Raw genomic sequence first — 21,437 nt, 5'->3', positions numbered from 1 at the left:
AATATAAAAGTATATGTATAAACATAATTATTTTATTGAACATAATTTATTTAAAATAAACTATTTACTACCAAAATAAAAAAAGACCACTTTTGGCGACTAAAAAATATTTTTAGTCGCCAATTCTATACTTTTGGCTACTAATTATTTTTTAGTTGCTAAAAAACTTGACTTTTGCCGACCAAACTCTGATTTGGTCGCCGAAGATGCACTTTCAGCTACCAAAATTTTGGTCACCAAAAAATTTTATCCCCGCCTTAGGATTTTAGTTCTCCCGCGCTAAAAATGACCACTTTTGTCGACTAAACTTATTTTTTAGTCACCAATTGCAGACTTTTGGCTACTAAAATTTTTTTTGGCACCAAAAAGCTTTACTTTTGACTACTAAAATTTTTTTAGTCGGTAAAACCCATATAATCAGCGATCAAACTTATTTTTAGTTGCCAATTGTAGACTTTTGGCTACTAAATTTTTTTAGTTGCCAAAAAACTTTACTTTGGGCTACTAAAAATTTTTTAGTCACTAAAACCCATATAATCAACGACCAAACTTAGTTTTAGTCGCCAATTGTAGACTTTTGGCTACTAAAATTGTTTAGTCGCCAAAAAGCTTTACTTTTGGCAACTAATGCTGTTTTGGTCGCTGGAAGCTATACTTTCAGCGACCAAATTTTTTTGGTCAGGAAATTTAGTCGCCGAATATGCTTTTTCCTGTAGTGTATATTGAGTTTAATTCATTTATTTTTAATCATTTACTGCATTTTAAAAATTTAGAAAATATATTGGCATTTTTTATTTTTTCAAAAATGTCATTATAAGCTTGGAAAGTTTTTGGCTTAGTGGCATTTCTTAAAATGCTATAAAATATTTGTTTATGACACTTTTCACCTAAGTGCCATAAAAAGTAATTTGTACCTACCTAGTGCCCTGACATTTTTTAAAAAATGCCATAGCAACTAAAGTTTAGTGGCATCTGTTGGTAAATATCACGAACATAATTTTTTGTGTCATTATTTTATAAAATGTCATATAATTGATGTGACATTTCTTTATTGAAATGCCACTAGAGCCTTATATGTTTTGTGGTTCTGTGGCATTTTTCTAAAACATTTAATGCCAATTTTTATTTTTGTGACATTTCTAAAAACATGCTACTAGTGTAGTGTCACTAAAGTGTAAATTTATTGTAGTAACATTTTTGTTGTGGTGAAGTGACACTTTTTTTAATTGAAATGCCACTAGAGCCTTGTATGTTTGTGGCTCTATGACATTTTTCTAAAAAATGCCACCAAATATTCTTTTTGTGACATTTTTTAAGAACATGCCACTAGTATAGTGTCACTAAAATATGTTTTTGTTGTAGTGTTGTGACACTTGTTCATTGAAATGTCACTAGAGCCTTTTATGTTTGTCGTTTTGTGGCATTTTTCAAAAACGTGCCACTAGATATCATTTTTGTGGCATTTTCTAAAAATATGCCACTAGTGTAGTGCCACTAAAGTATGTTTTTGTTGTAGTTTTGTGACACTTGTTCATTGAAATGTCACTAGAGTCTTTTATGTTTGTCGTTTTGTGGCATTTTTCAAAAACGTGCCACTAAATATCATTTTTTGTGGCATTTTCTAAAAATATGCCACTAGCGTAGTGCCACTAAAGTATATTTTTGTTGTAGTGTTAAACGAAAATTTTTTTTTAAAAATCAAATAGAGTCAAATTTAAATATTTTGAGAAACCAATAAAAATATTTCTTTTCAATAAAATAGAGTCAAAATTAAATATTTTGAGAAACCAATAAAAATATTTCTTTTTAATAAAATAGAGTCAAAATTAAATATTTCAGAGAGCATGATCTTTTATTTGAGAGAACATGATCTTTTCATGGAGAGAAAATTAAATATTTTTTTAATCAAATACATTCAAAATTAAATATTTTTTGTTTAATAATTATATTTTGTAGAAATTAGACATTAACAATTTCTGAACCATAATTTGATTCAAAAAATGTAGACATTTTGATTCACAAGCATAATTTCAAAATTCCAATTTCTGATTTCAAATTTCAAAATATAGACATTTCATAATTCCAATTCAACAATTCTCAATTACATGAATTTCGTAATATGACATTAACAATTACGAATTATATGAATTACAATTTTTACTAATTTTATTCTTAATTAAACAAAATTACTTTTAAAACCATAATTTGAAACCCTAATTTCCTTTTAATTCCTATTAACAAGCAAAAAAAAATAATTCCATAATTTCAAATAATTCCTGTTAAATAATTTCATTTTCTGATTTCAAATTTCAAAATATAGACATTTCATAATTTCAAATCAACAATTCTCAAATACATGAATTTCATAATATGACATTAACAATTATCAACTATATGAATTTCGGATTTTTTAATCGCAATTCTTAATTAAAAAAAATTACTTTTAAAACCCTAATTTCCTTTTAATTCCTCTTCACAAGCAAAAAATAATAATTTCCAATTCAACAAATGTACGTTGGTTTATTCAATATTCAAAATATAGACATTTTGATTCACAAGCATAATTTCAAAATTCCAATTCCTTATTTCAAATTTAAAAATATAAACATTTCGTCATTTCAATTCTCAATTCTCAATTCTCAATTCTCAATTCTCAATTATATGAATTTCATAATATGACATTAACAATTATCAATTATATGAATTGATGATTTACGAATTTCATCATTCCAAATTTCAATTCTCAATTCTCAATTCTCATATTTATGATTTATTTAAAAAATTCAAAAAATTAAAAAAATTCCAAACCCGATTTACGATTCAAAAGCATAAAAATTCAAAAGCATTAGAACCCTTAATAATGTGAACCCTAAAATGACATCCTAATTTGAACAATCCTAATAATGTGAACAATCTGATATCGAACCCTAATTTCATCACCACAACCACACTGACAAAGCATAAACATTCATAACCATATTCAATTCACAAGCAACATCCAAAAATTCAAAAGCAAAAAAATTCCACAAATTCAAAACCATTCGTATTTCTGATTTCCAAACCCTGATTTCTGATTTCAAAAAATTCCAAACCCTAATTTCATAACCACAATGATAAAAACCCTAACACATTTAATAATTCACATGTAAAACCCTAACATTGACAGAAAAATACAACACATTTACAAACACAAAAACTAAATACATAAAATTAGGGTTAATGTCATACCACGGAGAGAGAGAGAGAGCAGAGACCGAGAGTGAGAGCAGAGAGCGAGAGCGAGCTGAGATGAGCTGAGATGGAGGAGGGTGAGAGATGGAGAGTGAGCTGAGAGCGAGATGGAGAGCAAGACCCGAAAAACCTAAGTCTGAAAAACGTATGCAAATGGGGGGGGCTTCGTATATATGAGGGACGTTAAAAACGCTGATTGAAAAAGCGTTTTCATTTAAGTGAACTCGCTATTAGCAATAGCGTTTTTCTGGCAAAAATTTTTTGTGTAAAATCGCTATTAGCAATAGCGTTTTTCTGGCAAAACAATTTTGTGTAAAAAGCGTTGTTCTTAACAGCGTTTTCCTTGGGAAAAAAATTAACCCTAGAAGCGCTATTTGTAACAGCGACTTCTTAATCAAAGTCGCTATTTGTAATAGCGATTTTCCTGTTCATCTACTTTTGCGCTCCTAACAGTAAAAGCGCGAATAGTAATGGCGCTTTAGCTTAGTTTTGGAATTCCGTCAGAAGTTGGCCTAGTTTTGGAAATACAATGTAAAAAAGGCTTATATTGGGAAAAGTCCCTGAAAATTATCCATTCATTATTAAGGGAAAATTAAGAGAATGAATTGAAAGGAAAAGACAGAATGAATTGTAGTGTTTAATTAATCAGTAACGTATTGATAATTTCAACATTCACAATAAACTGGAACTCTCTTACAATCCAAAAGAAATAGATAGTAAACTCCCACTTGTGATAAAATCTGAGATAATATTGGTAATGAGAAAATAAATAAATAAATAAAAATGGTACGACAGATTTTGTGTTGGTGTGTTTGTACCTTGCAGTTGGCTGCTTAAGCTGAGATGATATCTACTTTAGGAATGTATTGGATGATGGGCCAATATTGTTTCAGTATTGGATCAAGTTTACGTCCCAAGATCTCCAGCGACAAAAGCGAGGGAGGGAAGCCTTGTTCTGGAAAGGTCGCAAGCTCAGGGCAACCCCAGATACATAGATGCAAAAGAGAGGGAGGCAACCCTTCCTTTGGAAGGGACGCGAACCTAGGGCAAAACAAGATATCAAGTTTTTGGAGAGAGGTGAGGTTTTGAAACTCCTCACAAGAGAGTCTTTCCAGATTTGGGAAGCGGATGATGGTCAAATTGATGAGAGAGGTGGGCAGGAACATCTCTTCTTCTGGAAAGGACACCGTATCTCCCCACGGCCAATCTTGGCCTCCAAGTACGAGTGTTGTAAGAGAAGAGAGTTTGTGCAAACCCCACTCTAATGGGGATGGAGGCGGAAGTATAAGTTGACCGACGTCGTCCCCTCTCAAATTCCTGATTTCAAGTGAAGTGATGTTGGTGGGGAAACTCCCTTCCTTGACAAAGTAGGACACCATTCCTGCTCTGCAATCAACTAACCGCAGCTTTTGAAGTGAAGTGAGTTGGTTGATGTTGTTGTTCTCATCACGACCACCAAGTGACCGGGGCTCCACATTAGGACAACCTGTTATCCACAATTCACTGAGATTCCTAAGATTATTGGCTTCAGGTAAAGATTCGAGTCTCCCACATTCTCCGATATAAATAGTTTCAAGAGATAGACAATCAATTTTGATCCCTTCCTCTGCAAAAAGTGACTCCAGCTTTGCACAAGAATGAATACAAAGTTTTTTTAGTGTGGATGGTAGCCCCCCTCTTGACAATAAATACGTGAGTGATTCACAGCTAGAAACCTGCAACTCTAGCAGATTATTGAGTGTCATCAACTCGGGTAGGGACTCCAAGGCATCACACCTTGAAACGCTAAGTTCTCTCAGTCTAGATGGCAAACCTTTCATTGGAAAAGAGATCAGACTTGCACAACCATCGATTCTAAGCACCCCAAGAGATGTGTATGTGTGCAGATCTTGTGGCAGTTTCTTCAGCATTCCACACTCTTGAATTGTTAAATACTCGAGTCTCGTCATGCAAGGCAGCCCCTCATGTTGCTGCTTTTTCGAACCTTCTGCTTCTTTTTCTTGCTCTTCTTCAAACAAGCAAACCAGTTTGGGGCAATCAGAAATCTTCAAATGGCAGAGGGAAAGGAGACATACTTGCATTCTCACCTTATTTCGCCACAATGTTATGAGTTCTTGGCAGTTACTAATGTTCAATTTCTCAAGTCCCATCAAATCTCGAGTAAACCATGTCGGTAGGAATGCCAGGTTTTCAACATGAGAAATGCTCAAAGCAGTTACTGAAGTTAGATGCTTAGACATTTCATTAGCCAGTAACTTTTCATCAGTTGTGCTTAGATCGCAGAGGGAGTCAAGAACTGTAACATGGCTAATATCCAAGGTGAGGGAACCAAGTTCAATTGTGTTCTTCGTCCCTAAGACCGCTGGAAGGCTTGGGAGCATAACATTATTCATTGACAAGGATGCAAGTGATGGCTGAACGAGGCTCGAAACATCAATCAACAACTGCGGACAACCATCAATTTTGAGAGAATTGAGACAAGGAAGATCATTTGGCAATCTTCCAACAAGTTTGGGACAATTTATGATGGAAAGCTCACTGAGATGACCGAACGGCTGAACTCCCTCTGTTTCAAAAGCAGACCAATCCTCCCATTCTGGCATAAACTTAAAGCTCAGTCTCTCTAGAGAGGGGAAAGGTTTGGCACCACACTGCTGCCCAGAGAACTCAGAACCCAAGCGCTTTATTGCACTCATTCCTTCAATGTAAAGGTCTCTAAGCAAGGGTAGTTGTCCAAGTGGTGGCAAAGATGTGCAACATTTGCTACCTTTTAATCGCATGAACACCATTTTGGAAAACGAAACATCTCCAACCCAGTTTGGAAATTTTGTACTGCCATACCCACTGATGGTGAGTCGTTCCAAAAATATGAAAGGTCTCATCACATCAAGCACATCCCTCTCAACTATGTCATTATGTGAACTACAAGATTCATCCCATTCTAGTGATAACTCTTTTAACTCCTTAGACGTTAAATTGGCATCCCTTGCATCCTTAACACCATTGACATTCTCTAGTCTTGATATGTGTATTGCCCCTCGAATGTGTGATAGGTTTTTCAACTCTCCTATTTTACGCCCACAATCTTTACCCACTATAAAATTTGACAATGTTTGGAGATTAGTTAATTTACCTATATGTAGTGGCATCTCTTCTGATGATGGAATATGCACGCCAGTCATGTCAAAATAGCGCAAGTTCACCAGACTGTCCACGTTTAGAGGCAACTTTTGAAGTTTACGACAATATTTCAAAAGCAAGACTTGTAAATTGTAGAGAGTTACCACTGTGTCCGGTAACCTTGTAATCCCAGAATTGGATAAATCAAGGTACCGCAAATGCTTTAGATCTCCAATGGAATCTGGTAGCTCATTTATCCCAATACTACACAAACGCAACTCATGCAAGCATTTTAACTTTGGCAACAAATCATGCATCAAGTACTTCGTTACAAAGTGACGTTGTTGTGGCAAAAATTCTAAGAATGTTCGTAAGAATTTGGCATCATCGAAAGCTTTAAATTTTTTGATTCCATCACAATAGCTAGCAACATAAGAAGCGTGGCGTGCTTTGTCCGAAATCTTGTTCTGCCTACCACCCTCTAAATTATTTTCCAACCTAAAACATTTGTTCCCTGCTACATCTTGAGCCAAATCATTGATGAGGTCATGCATTATGAATTGCGATTTGTTACCACTTGACGGTTGAAAAAATGATCTTGACACCAATTCCTGAAAATACTTGCGGCCTAAATCTTCCATTTGGTCTCCACCGTTTGGTTTCTCAATTAAACCTTCAGCCATCCATAGCAAGACTAATTCCTCCTCCATGAATTCGTAGTCCTTTGGGATAATTGCACAGTAGGAAAAGCACCTCTTCAAATGGACAGGGAGATGAAGGTAGCTCAATTTCAATGCTGTGAGAATGCCACTTTCCTCATTCCATATATTGCTGTTTAGTATCTCTTTCCATTCATGTTCTTCTTGTTTACAGCATAATAAGCTGCCAAGGGCCCTCGCTGCCAAGGGTAAGCCTCTGCACCTGTTCTCAACAATTTTCTTACCAATCGATACCAATTTTGGGCATTCCATGATATTTCTATTCTCAAATGCATGTTGGGCAAAGATTAACCAACAATCGTCATGTGATAGGTTGTGCAAATTGTGATATTTATCCATTCCCATCTGCTTTGCAACACCTCTGTCTCGTGTTGTCACAATGATTTTACTTCCAGGTGCTCCCTGCCAACGTTTTGCTAAGTTGAACTTGCACCTCATTTAAGTTACTAAAATTACATGAACCATGAGTGAACGACTCGAGAATTGCCTTTGTTATTCTCATAACTTCGAAGTCATCAGATACACATGCCCATGCTTTTAGATTGAAATGCTTTTCCACTCTGTCGTCATTGTAAATGTGCTGAGCTAGTGTAGTCTTGCCGATCCCACCCATTCCTACAATAGGAATTACATCAAAAAATTTTCCAGTAGGTGCATCCCCAAGTAGCAATTCCATAATTTGCTTGATGGCTTCATCTCTGCCATGAATGTGAGGCTCCCTCAAACATGTAGTTTGTGATCTCTGCCGTAAATCTGTAGACATCCTCCCAACAAGTCTTTTATCTAAACCAAGATCTTTTCCTTTTGTAGCAACTTCTTGTAATTGACTAGTAATCTCATTTAGCTTTGACCCAGTTTTTAAATTGAATGGAACTATAGAAGAGAGACGTGGAAACTTAGCTGGTCTTCTTCCCATCGTCGTCTCCTCCGCCATTAGCTTCCTTTCGAGAGCTTCAGTGGCAAAATCATCCAATAAGTCATCTGCATCATAAGCCAAAGGTTGAACCTCTTCTAGCCACTTTTTGATATCCTTGTCGTACATTTGTTTGTTCTCTGCATCAGCCAACAAAGTCTCTAAATCCTCTAATGCCTTCTTCAGATTCTGGATGCCAGTGCCAACGTCGGCTGTGCTCACTAAGTTGCCAAAATAAGAGGACAATTTATCAACCATAGCTTGTACAAATGGAGAGATAAAGATCCCAAATACATCCATGGTGTTTGTTCTGAAAGAAGGAAAGGTAATGAAACCAAGCAACACAGATATCAAGAACAGACTGACGAACCTCTACAAACTTGGAACGGACTTTGGTGGGAAAGGTCAGAAATTGAGTGAATGAAGCAATACACGGATCTAGAACAGGCAGAGCCTCTACAAACTTGGAACAACTTTGGCAGGTAAAATATATGAAAGGTAAGAAACGAAGCAATACAGAGATCAAAAACAGAATTAAACTCTGCAAACTTCAAACAACTTTGGAATTGTAAAGGATCTGAAAAGTCAGAAACTCATAAAAAACAAAGCAATACAGAGATAAAAGAAACAACCAGTTCGAAGAAGCTCTGCAAATGTGTAGTAGCTGAAGAGTGTAAGTTGTGAGCAAAAGCAAATGAGGAAGTGGTGAAAGAAGGGGTATGAAGAAATTAGAAGTCAACAATAATGGGGTCTCATCTCATTGGCCATTTTTCCAGTTTGTTTGCTACCTACTTTTTTATTAATTTCTCTGTATAATTGGTGGATGTGATCAGGAAGAGATATGAATAGAGAGAGAGGCCGGCCTTTATGAATAATGTTTAATATTGCTGAATTTTCATTCTCGTTGGACTTCTTGGTTTCTAGCCTTTTTTTTTTTAATTTTTATTTTAAAAATCATTTTCTAGTTCTTTTATGGATTAGGTGCAAATGTAAGAGTATGATAAAGCATAGGTTCACTAGCCATTTATATTCCATCACAAGTGCCTCTATAATAATCAAATTTCTAAAAAATTAGACATTTAAAAGTTAGCAACTTCACTAGATTTGAGCTGTGTGGTCCCGGTGTTTTGATCCAATAATTTATTAGTCACCGCACCTAGTAGCTTATTAAAAACTTAATTAACAGTTTTACCATTTTGTTTCAAGAAAGGTACATATTCACACGTATATACATCTCAAATTGTCAATCTTTTTCAGTACCAAAACTATGCAAACCAACTTGACAAAAATGAGCAGCTGCAGTGTTTTTCAATACCCTCTAATACAACACACTCACCCTACCGAAACAAAATGTCTCCTTATTCACACTGATGCATTAATTTCAATTCAAGGAGTAGTAGCATTCACTGAGATCTCATTTCTAGTCAAACTGTAAAAGGTATCTTCAGACGCTGCAATGGTATTTCTAGTCAAACTGTAAAAGGTATTTTTGTGAGTATTAAAATAAATAGAATAAAATAATAAAAAATAAAGCTATTAAAATAAAATCCTTACCACCCTTATTAAAATTGGGGGAAAATTGGATGTCAACCATAACCAAACTGTTCTGTGGGAAAAAAGTTTTAAACCAACTTATATTTTTATATTATTATTATATTAAGCTAACATCTCATTTTTGTGTGAACACAAAAGGAAGCTATATGTAACGCAATTTTAAAACCAAAATTGTATAAGAAAGAGGGGGTGAAAAAAACACATTTTAACAAGTGCGATAATTTTAACTTTCATTAATTGGAAGGGCAAAAGAGGAAAAAATCCCACACTACATGTGTGTAGAATTGCTTCGGTTTTGAGGTTGTTAGTCTTTCATTCAGTTACTGAAACAACTCCGATGTCATGTATTGACAATTATAATATATTTTCTTCAAAACTGTATCAATATACACTTGCAGCATGCATTGCGTGTGCCACGAGTCTCTTATAATAGTGTGTGTATATATATATATATATATGTATTTTGTGGTATCAAGAGGTTGGGCTGATTTGGATTCATTTATGATTTCTGCCTCATATTCTATACTATGCAATTTATTCTAATAAGGAATTACCCTTCAACTGCTTACTCATGAAGAAATGCTAGTTTTCTTTTTCTTTTTCTTTTTCTATTTTTTTTAGGGAGGGAATAGAGAAGCGGAACCTGGAAATTTGCATAGAACAGCAGTAAGACTTGTACCAAAGTATCATATCTGATAAGAAAGTGCTTTGTTAGGTTTTGGTAATTGGCAATCCGTTTGACAAAAACACCATTCAATTGTAATTGTTTTTGTTTTTTTGTTCTATGAGGTTATGAGAGTTTAGATGCGAATCCAACACGTGTTGTGCCTGAGTAGAAGAGTTTGTGCTGACGTTCCGTATCTTGACTTGAGTAGTCCTTGTTTGCTTCTTCTCTGACTAAGTATGGGGATTGAGCGCTGAGAAGCATGTTTTACCGCTCAATAATTCATTCAATATCTCAACCTGCATTCTGAACTTCTGGGAAGCATGTTTTATTGCTCAAGCGGTAGATGTTACGCTCAAGCGGTTGGCCCATATGTGAGCACCGCCTTTAGTCACACCGCTAGAGCTGTCTTCGCTTCCCTTTTTCGTATAAAGTGTATCGTTTGCTCATTGTAGGGTTGATCCTGTCTAGATTCTCAAAGATGAGTAAAAAAACAAAGTGTTCTATATTAGACAGTGGTTATATATGAGTTTCCTTGATGTATAGAAGGTGATCAATTGATCAACGAACTACATATTGACAAATATCAAGAGTTGTTTTTGTTCTTTCATTCACAAAAGAGAGAGGTGTTCATTGGTGGGTTCCGAGGAACTTGGGCCTGAAACTTTGGTGAATTCCGGAGTTGCTGATCATCATGGATTTGACATCGGCATGTGTGGATTTAATGTTTTGCAAAGTAATTCCGAGGTGAAAATGGTGGTGAAAGAGGCACATCAGGTTCGGTCCAATTCGGGCGTGAATTCTGATGTAGGACAAGATTTTCAGGACAAGATTTTAAGAATTTTTATATTTTTTAGTTTTAATATTTTTGATATATTATTAGGATTCTTGTAATTTAGTATAAATATTTTAGAATTATTAGGTTTCTTAATTTTATTACTTTGGAATTAGATTTTGACTAGGATTTTAAATAGTTTAGAATTCTAGTTTCCTATACTCTTAGGTTTCCTAATTTGTATTGATTTAAGTTTCCTAATTTATTTTAGAATTACTTTTCCTACAAGTATTAGGTTTGATTTATTATAAATAGCTATGTAAGCCTCATGGCAAAGACAACTTTTATTCATTCAATATTAAGATATTTTCTATTCCTTGTGGATTCAAAGTTCTATTTCTCTCGTGGGTTCGAGAGCCCCTTTCGTTTACTAGAACGATATTTAGTCCTTGTGTATTCCGCTGCGTCAGATTCACTAGATAATTGAAGGTTCTCGTGTGTAATTCCTTTTTGTCTTCTTAGTAGATTGTTTTGTGTCTTCGGCCTGTGGTTTTTTAGCACAATTGGAGGAGTCCAATTGTGATTTTTTCCACGTTAAATTGTTGTGCTGATTTGTTGTTAATTGTTTGATTGGGATTGCTATTCATTGTTTAAAATTGAATCATAATCACAAATCACAATCTTGGAGATTTTTAGATTTTTCACGCTTCATACGCTAAACCAATCCTTGATCTTTTCTTATTGATTCTTCAAACACAAGCAATAGTTAATTTTGGTAGGTAGTAGAGTACATTTGGGGTGTCATTTCATTTGTTAGGTGGTTTTATTAACTGGTTTTACACTCAAACTGACTGTATGCAAAAAAAATTAAGTTAGCAACTTCCCTGGATTCAAGCTGTGTGGTCCTTGGTTTATTAAAAATTTAATTATTAGTTTTACCATTTGGTTTCAAGAAATACATCTGAAATTGTCAACTTTTTTCAGTACGAAAGCTATGCAAACCAACTTTACAAAAATACGTTGCTGCAGCCTTTAGGGGCGGCAACAACATATACAATTTTTAGCTTGATTTAGTATTCAATTACACACAAAGCCAAACGAAATGTCTCCTTCTTCACACTTGACTTTAGCAATTGAATGCATTAATTTCAAGTCAAGGAGTAGTAATAGTATTTACTGAGATCTCTCATGGAAGTGGTGAACTTTGCTGGTCAAACTGTAAAGGTATATATGACCATAAATTTTTAGAAAATAATGTCTTGAAAAGTACCAAAAAAATAAATAAATAAATTAGCTATAAAATTTTGAAAATGTCCTTTATAAAAGTATATTTAGGGACAAAAACAATTTTGTACCAATAAGTTTATTTTTGTGACGAAAATTTTGGTTCCAAAAGATAGTAATTCATTCCTAAATTTTCAATTTCGTTGCTAAATATACAACAATGACACTTTTGACAATTTTGTACCTTAATTTGTTGTCATGACCAGATATGGGCAAGTTCGTCCATTCCAGATTAATTTGTGTAATCTAGGTAGGTATCTTGAGGCTTTGTCTCAAGTTGTTGCCTCTATTTTAGACTTGGTTGGTATTCTAATGATAACATCACATGGAGACATTGGATAGTTCAAAATTCTGTTTTGTTGGGAGTGTTTTTAGGCACTGATGTGGTTCATTATCTTTGAGCTTCCTCTGCTAATGAGCTCTAGATGTCCAATGGCTAATAGCCACATTACACATGGGATTTATTTTATCAATCAACAGTGAACCTTTGCAGCTGCAACGCAACTAAAAAGTGCACAAAGATAATGAACCATACTAATTTCATACTTCTTACCTCTATGACGACATCTATGTCCTAATACAGAAAAAGAACTTTCAGACAATCCTAACAACAAATGTATGTCCTAAAAAGATTTATTCAATGAAGAAAAGCATCAGCAGTTATATAATCAAAGATGAGAAATTGAAGGACTGCCATTCCATGTTACTTGTAAAGAATATTTCCATGAAAAATTCGGGGTAGATTTGGATTGTTAAAATATTTTGTCAAATGAAATGGATTTTTCTTCTTTCAGATTCAATTCAATTAGGAAGGAGATATTAGACCAAGTCTTGGATAGTGGTACTCGGCATTTTGCAAGAAAATGGAAGCCTAATATGTATTTGTTAAAAGAAAATTTTGAAGAAGGTGCCAGTACAGGCACGGTTTTGTAATATCTGCTTAGAATTTTGGACTGAGAAAGGACTAGTGACATTGCTAGTGCCACTTGCAACCCTTTGTGTTCTGGCTGACGTATCAAATCTTGCAAAAGATTTATCTTTCTGAGAATCTACAATTGAGGTGGCTTTAATTTTATGTTTCCAGAGAAAATAAAGTTGCAGTTCTCTAGTGTTGATAGTTGGATTAAACCAATCAAATATCCTTGGAAACCCATTGGAGACACAAAATGCAAATTGTTTGGGCGTAATGAAGTGAAATGCTTTGTGGGAAACATAATGAAAAGCAGTGGAAAATGAAATCAACAAATGACAATCCTAAAAAGGAAGAGTGGGTCATTATTACTTAGAAAATTAAAATGAAAAAAAAAGGAGATCGAGGAAAAGATGGACATTGCAGAAAGCTTAGACACTGTTTTCGAAGAGATTTCAAAGAAATGAATTGTCAACTACAAGGTGCTATTAGGTAGGCCTTTCATTTTGTTACATTGATGATATTTCTTAGGACCTATTGGTCAATGATAAATAGTGTGAAGAAAATAAGCAGCTTGAAGGCAAATTAGAAGGGGAATGATGCATACTAATAAATGCTTTCCAAATTGAGAACACAATAGAGAAGTGCTTAGGAAGTAGTATAATTACCTGATGCTAATTAATGAACCAAGATTACAACTAAAAGACCTGTCAATAATACCCATACCTGATTTGAAAACAATAAACTTAGAGGTGTTAGGAAATTCATAAATGAGAATAAAATGACCCTACTAGAATTAGTGGAGAACAAAATACGGCTCGGAAACAGCATCAATGTTGCTCAGAATTGTTAGCCTCTAACCATTGCGATATATTTCATAATGCTAATGAAAATACCATTGGGAGAATTTAGTGGGTTGAAGATAGTCATACGCAGTTTTTTTTTTTTTTTTTTTTCACTTTCCCTCCACAATTACCCCCTTAAATCTGTTAACCAAACACAACTTAAAAGTTTTAAAGTTGCAAACCTCTTGAGAGGGTGATTTATGATCAGGAGTTGGGCCGAAGTAACGGCCGAGCAGATTGAGAGCCCAACGGTGCATGGGGCCGAGATGATTGGCCATCCGCCAAGAGGTGGGCTGCCAGAACTTGAGCCGGGAAGAACTTGGGCCAAGTGTGAGTCACCCCGGCCCAAGATGGAGCTCGGCTAGATAGCGCCTGGTTGGACCGAGCTGCCTGATCAGGGGATGGCTGAAGCCAGACAAGCTGAGTGACCAGCGCCCGGAAAGGCGTGGTCAACCGAGGAGACTGTTTGACCGGCAGAAAGGCCGACCAAAGGAGGTACCCGGGCTAGGCACTGCCGGGATGCCGCCTCGCCCGGTCCTCCATATGTTTATCCGGTTAGGCGCTTGGGTATGAAGCATGGCATGGCCGTGGTAGAGCAGCTCGGCTGTCGAGCTCCAGCTGTGATGACAGGCAGTTGAGATTAGGTGATGATTGGCATGGTTTATGCTGACAGATGGGATAGCGGAGCCACGTGTCAGGAGATGACCGGGAGTGGATATGGGGCGCAGAGGGTATATAAGCATGTCTGCGCCCCCCATACGCGACACACGAACATCCCTGTAAGGAATTCTTACACTCAAACACTCTCCCTTCTCTCTATCTATCCTAAGGTGTGTGCTAACTTGATCGTCGGAGGGTTTTTCCGGCCACACCGCCAGGTAGTTCACCCTTATTGGCTCGCAGGTGATCGGATATCGACGGAGCTTGGAAGAAAGGAATACGGGCACGCCGGAATATTTGCTCCCCGTACACCTCTAAACAATTACTACTTGCAGAGTTGAATTTCTGGATAATAACATGAAGTCTTGTTTTGTATCCCCCCCTGGGATGAAGATACTCTCAAAGAAGTCGAAGATGAGTTCTTGGCTCCTATAGGTTCAGATCATTGTGCTCCTGTTGTTACTTTGATGCCTGAAATTGAATTGCGAAAACTTTTCAAATTCTTTAATTATTGGATGAGACCTAGGAATATCAAGCAAATTCTTCGAACTTTTGAAAATTTGAATAGTAACATGTTCTCAAGTGTTGAGAAATGAGTCCTAAAATTAAAAGACTGAGTATGTTCTTAGAGAGTTGAACAAACGGCTCTAACTTCAGCTTGAGAGTGCTTTAACTCACCATATAACCATAATGAACAGGAGGCCCTTCAGCATTATATCAATCTCTATGTTTCAGAAGAATCATTCCACAAGTAAGTTCAGAATAAGATGACAGCTTTGAATATATATATATATATATATATGGTGCAGATATATTATGTATGTCCACATATATGTATTTATGTCTTTTTCCCTTGACAATTTTATACTTGACTCCATAGTGTTTTTTTTTTTTTTTTAATTTTTTATTTTGGCAGGTATTATGTTCCAAGGTCCAAACTAGCATTTTGCCCTGGGAACATCTACTAAACTGAATACAGAATCCGAACTTTGTTCAGGTAATTGTGCTTCTACATAATTTATATGATCACATAACAAAACATACTCTCTCTCAAGTGTAACAATAGTTTGATAAAGAGAGGGAGAGAGAGCAAATGAATAATTCTGTATTTCTGTGTATATTTACAAAGAGATGTACACTCTCTTTATAGAGAGGAGAAGACAACATATGATGCCAATTGAGGCACCGAAAGCATAAAGCTAGGGGACACTAATTATTAAAGCTAAACACTAACATATAATAATATACTAACAGCCCCCCTCAAACTCAAGGAGGATAGGTGCTAACCAACTTGAGTTTGGAGAGAGTAACAAAACAGGAAAGTAAACTGATAAATAAAATAAAATAGGAGAGGAGACACTGTATGGTTGTGTCAATCATTGTTGAAGACACGGTATGGTCGTGTCACACCGTTGGAGAAGACACTGTATAGTCGTGTCGGACCGTTGTAGCAGATAATGTCTGGACAGTTTACGAGGTCATGCCGGACCGATGTAGAAGCTAACCGGAATCAATGTCGAGACAGTTTACGGGGTCATGTCGGATCGTTGTAGGAGCTAACCGGAATCAATGTCGGGACAGTTTACGGGGTCATGCCGGACCGTTGTAGAAGCTAACCGGAATCAATGTCGGGACAGTTTACGGGGTCATGTCGGACCGTTGTAGGAGCTAACCGGAATCAATGTCGGGACAGTTTATGAGGTCATGCCGGACCGATGTAGAAGCTAACCGGAATCAATGTCGGGACAGTTTACGGGGTCATGCCGGACCGATGTAGATGCTAACCGGAATCAATGTCGGGATAGTTTACGGGGTTATGCCGGACCGTTGTAGAACCATGCTCATCAGCTTACGGGGTCATGCCGGACCGTTGTAGAACCATGCTCATCAGCTTGGGTGGTTCACATAGTGTGTAACCATGCTCACCATGATATATGTATAACCCCCCCTCAAACTCAAAGAGGTGTGAAGATAGAAACCTATTTGAGGTTGAAATAAAGGGATTGATAAAGTGGAGCAAAATAGCTCAACACAAAGTGAAGATGTTAAAAAAAAATGAGAGAAAGGTTTTTTTTTGTTTTTTTTTTTGTTTTTGTTTTTGTTTTTGTTTTTGTTTTTGTTTTTTTTTGATTACGAAAAAAGGAAGATAAAATAAAATAAATAAAAGTAAAGTGGGAGTAATGTGAATCAGCAAGAGTTTTTGAAAAAAAAGGATGGTGAAAAGTGAGACAACTCATGGTATTAAAGTATAGAATAAATTAAGTAATGAAAAAAAAAGTGTTGTTGTTTGTTGGAATAAAAATATATATATATATATATATGAAAAAGGAAAAGGATAAATACGGGAATAAGAGGAAGGAAAAGAAAAATTGTTTGTCAAAAGCAAAGGGACATGCCCATGTGGGTGTCATGATAAGAAAAGCAAAAAGAAAGAAAGAGAAGAGAATGCAGAAAGTATCCATGGCTTTAAAACTTGTAAGGATTTTGTTTTTTTTTTTTGTTTTTTTTTTTTTTTTGTTATGTTACATTTATTCTTTGATTGGTAGCTTTGTCTTCGGGAAAAGGGTATGCGTGAAGGAGAGATTAAAAGACCCACAGATGATAAAGAAAGAAATAAAATAAAATAAAAAAGAAGAAGAATGGGTTTGTGGAGGAGCTGTAAGCGGCGATGAGTCCAATGCCTTGGTTGTTTTGTAAACCAATGAAAGTAAGGAAGAGTCCGATTCCAGTGATGGAGGAGATTCGGACTGGTTTTGAAATAAGTTGAGCAAGTGTTGTGCGCAACCCAAATGATGAAATGAAGAAGAAGATCAACCCTTCAGTGAACACAACCCTTCGGTGAACACGGCTGCAAGAGCTCCATTATAGGAGAGATGGCCGGAGCCATGAACACCCAATAGAGTGTAAGCAAAGTAAACATTGCTCCCCCTGAAATTTTGATGCAAATGAAGGGCCCTGATTTGCTGCAGGCCTTCTTGAAGAAATCCGCATCGGGCATACGAAAGACTATCGAGATAGCAGGCGGTATCAGCCATCGGATCAACGACAAGAGAGAGCAAGGGGCTCTAGCAGATTGCCTGGAGTTGATGGAACTGTCAATGGATAGAGTGATGGACTCTGTGGTGGCAATTAAGAAAAGGACAGCCGAGTATGCCCATTCATGGCTCAGTAGTGTTCTCACCAACCATGTTACTTGCCTAGACGGGTTAACCGGATCGGCCCGGTCCATGATGGAGCCTGAGCTCGAAGACATGGTGGTAAGATCTAGAGCTTGTCTGGCCTGTGTTGGGCTTAACCCTGAAACCATAGAAGGTGGACTATGAGCAGAATTTGTGGTAGCGGAGTGAAGGTATGTGTAGAGGTCCGGCGGGCGGCCAAGGCGAGGCTGCCGCCCGCCGGTGAAGCGGAATTACTAAGTTGTTAACCTAACTCTGATACCATGAAACAATAGTTTGATAAAGAGAGGGAGAGAGAGCAAATGAATAATTCTGTATTTCTATGTATTTCTGTGTATATTTACAAAGAGATGTACACTCTCTTTATAGAGAGGAGAAGACAACATATGATGCCAATTGAGGCACCGAAAGCATAAAGTAAGGGGACACTAATTATTAAAGCTAAACACTGACATATAATAATATACTAACATCAAGAATGCTCTTGAAAAGTGAATACCATGTGAACACTCGGTTAGGCCATGTGGCACAGAGTAGAAGAAAGTTAAATTCTAATAAATCAGAAATCTAACCACCTATAAATGAAGATGTGTATCCAGGGACTTAAAACAAGGCTCAGGACTTCTTCTTTCATATGTATTCATGTTGTTTCATTAAAGAAACTGCTACACTGCCAAAAAAACAGCACTAATTTGCCCTTAATGTACAAGTTAATAGCTGAAATAATTGATTGGTGGGACGTCTAATGGACTAGCAAATTGGATAAAACAGAAATTGTGCTGATTTAGCTATAATACAATCAAATAGCTACAACTCCAATTGTTTATTAAGGTAGTAAGCAATAAAATACAGTAGAAGCATCATGGTTTCTATTAGAAAAAATCAACTATATGATTACATTCCGTAACTTGGAGTGCCCAAGAAATTGTAATAAAGCTATGAATGCCGACAGTGCATGGGATGTTAACTGCTGAAGTGTGAGCAAGTTGGATGGTGTTGGACCCCTTGCATGAGTTACTTCTTTTTTTATTTGGATAAAACAGAGACAACTAATAATTGGAATGTTCTAGAAGGATGGGAAGTTTAGCAGGCAGAGTCCATCCAAAAGATTCATCCACTATGTTGTCAGCCTCAAATGCTAAAGCATTAACCCAACCGTTTGCTTCTCTTCTCTTCCAAGAACACCGTAAAGGATTCAAGCTGTTGCAAATTATATTAATCTCCTCCACAATGTCTCCAATAACTGAAATATCTCCTGAACAATTTTGAAGCAGAATCTTCAATGCAAAACTGTATACCCCAAAGCGTAGGGCTTTAATATGACCTAATCAAAATAATTAAAATGTGTTATGATTATTGTGATGGTTAGTGATGGTGGTTGGTTGGATTTTATTGTCTAAGCTAATTTTTTCTTTTTTTTTTTTGATCGGCAAAACAAAAGACTTTATTAATGATAAGCCCATACAAAGTATGAAAAGTTACATCAATAAAGTGGAGCTTGGAGCTAAAACTGAGCTCCAACCTCCTAGTTGGTGAGAAGCCAACAAAGAGAAACAAAAACCAAAACAAAACCAGAGCAAAACAATAAAACCAGAGGAAAACCATGAGCAGCAGAACATCAGCAAGGCATGAGCAGCATCAGCATCAACACCTCACAATAAAGCATAGCAACACAACAGCAACTCATTAGCAGCAGCAAACCCTGTCAGTGCAGCAGCAAACCAGTGAATCACCAACAAACTACTAGTTCACAGATTCACCCCATCAGTGCAGCAGCAAACCAGTGAAGCACCAACAGACTACTAGTTCACAAGTTGACTGAATAGCAACAAGAAAGACTAGAAGCTCTGAACCACAATGCAATCCGTGTTTTGATAAGTTCACACAACTTTTCCAAGTCCACCTGTGTGTCATTAAAAAGGCTTTCATTCCTCTGCTTCCATATAGACCATAGCACTGCCATTGGAATGATCTTCCAAAGCACCTTCAGTTTGTTGTTACATCTATAACCAGTCCACCACTGAAAAAGTCCAGAAACTGACCCCGGCTGCACCTAAGATACTCCCCACCACCCAATAATATTGGACCAAACTCTCCAACTAAAAGGGCAGCACAGCAGCACATGAATGACAGTTTCCACTCCATTCCTGCAGAAGATACAGTTAACATCTGAATTAGCACTGAGTACTCCAATTCTTTGCAAATACCAAGCAGTTTTGATCCTTCCTTTCCATGCTCACCCTTAACATAGTAAAATCTCAATTGGTTAAAATTTTTAACGTTATGGTTTTGAAAATAAAAACTTGTAAAAATGAAATTATGGCAAAAAAATAAAAAATAAAATAAAATAACTAGTCGAATGAAATAATAACTCTGCCTCCTATAAAAAAGCAACAATACTACAAACTCACCCTTATCTACCTAGAATTTACTAAAAAAAGAAATCAATGGCTTAGATTCATTTCATATGTAGACCCCACACTTCATCAATTCAATTTCCACTACAGAAACACGTTCAAGGTAAATTCAGGATTCGTAAGGGTGGGTTCCTAGCATTTTTCATAAAAAAAAGAGAAGTAGTCATACACAAACACACGCGCCTATCTCACACAAGGTGCATACGCAATGAATTGATCACAATATTGGGGACAGATGGATTGTACTGTGCCATATATGCTTCTCTGCCTTCACTTTGTATGGAAGTAGTGGTCATGAAGGAATTAGATGCCACACCAGAGAAGATCTTTACATTGGTGCCCTCTATAGCTGGTATGATGTCCTTTGGAGTGAAGGTGTCAGTAGTCCGTATGCAATCTGGTACCATGGCAGGCACTCTAGGGGCAACCATCCCCATAGACTAGCAGCATCTCCGCTTGTCGAAATACCAAACTCAAAAGAAAGGGCCCTCTAGCAAAATCCTCTCCAACTCACCAGAGTGATGTCGAGCACCGCAATGAAGCACATCACAGTATTCGATGCCACACCTATCCACAACGTCCAAGTCACAAACAAGACAAGCATGAAGTTTAGAAATCTCATAGCATAATGAATGAAAGCAACATAGTACATGATTGAAGAGGGATTAAGCCAATTGCCTGATTAGGGGTCACTATGTCGAAATACTATCTAAACTTGTAAAAGCTCGACAACCGTGGGGCCTAGCGGTGATGCTAACAGAAGTATTGTCGGGACCAAGAGACGACGTGCTAGTCCATCTCTTGAGCGTCAGGAATATTTGCCCTAAAATACTCAAAGCTCTAGATCTACAATTCAAAGAGTTGATTAGTACAAGATGAGGCAAAAATTTCAGAATAAATGCATAAATGACATGTGCAATGTAGAAATGACATAAAACAGTAAATTGTACCTTCCATCGTTTCTAATGCCCTTCGATGGTCATCTCTCAACTGTGCATGACAACACTAGCGTATCTATAGAGGGTAACTAGAGCAGCGCCACCCCAATTGTAGTCGTCGATGTGATCAATGTCCACCACTAAGTAGTGGAGATGTATCTTGTTTAGTGGCAACTCCACATAGTAACCGATAGTGTCTGAGTAACCCATCAAACTATCAAAAATTTAAAA

At 36.6% G+C, this 21,437-nt stretch overlaps 1 protein-coding gene across 6 annotated transcripts in view; it reads right to left on the bottom strand.

Annotated features, from left to right (window-relative positions):
* The window catches only part of LOC114319652 (putative disease resistance protein RGA3), a 37,655-nt gene that overhangs the window by 10,995 nt on the left and 5,223 nt on the right, over positions 1–21,437 (bottom strand). Inside the window, exons 2-6 of one of the 6 annotated variants that reach the window (XR_014361868.1) lie at positions 21,219–21,420; positions 20,947–21,114; positions 20,438–20,835; positions 19,374–19,998; positions 18,699–19,175 (exon numbers count right to left, since the gene is read on the bottom strand). Coding sequence is in view for 1 of the 6 variants with exons in the window: in XM_082915856.1 (XP_082771982.1) it covers positions 4,065–4,117 (53 nt within the window). In the remaining 5 variants the exon portion in view is untranslated. Of the gene's footprint in view, positions 1–4,049; positions 4,118–18,698; positions 19,999–20,437; positions 20,836–20,946; positions 21,115–21,218; positions 21,421–21,437 lie in introns of those variants that run through there. The other 5 variants (XR_014361867.1, XR_014361869.1, XR_014361871.1 and 2 more) reach the window with 5 other exon arrangements.

Source organism: Camellia sinensis, chromosome 2, assembly GCF_055761805.1.
Source record: "Camellia sinensis isolate YWXY chromosome 2, ASM5576180v1, whole genome shotgun sequence".
Taxonomy (NCBI): Eukaryota; Viridiplantae; Streptophyta; class Magnoliopsida; order Ericales; family Theaceae; genus Camellia; species Camellia sinensis.
Note: the sequence above shows the minus strand (reverse complement) of the source record. Positions and strands in the feature narration are given on the sequence as shown.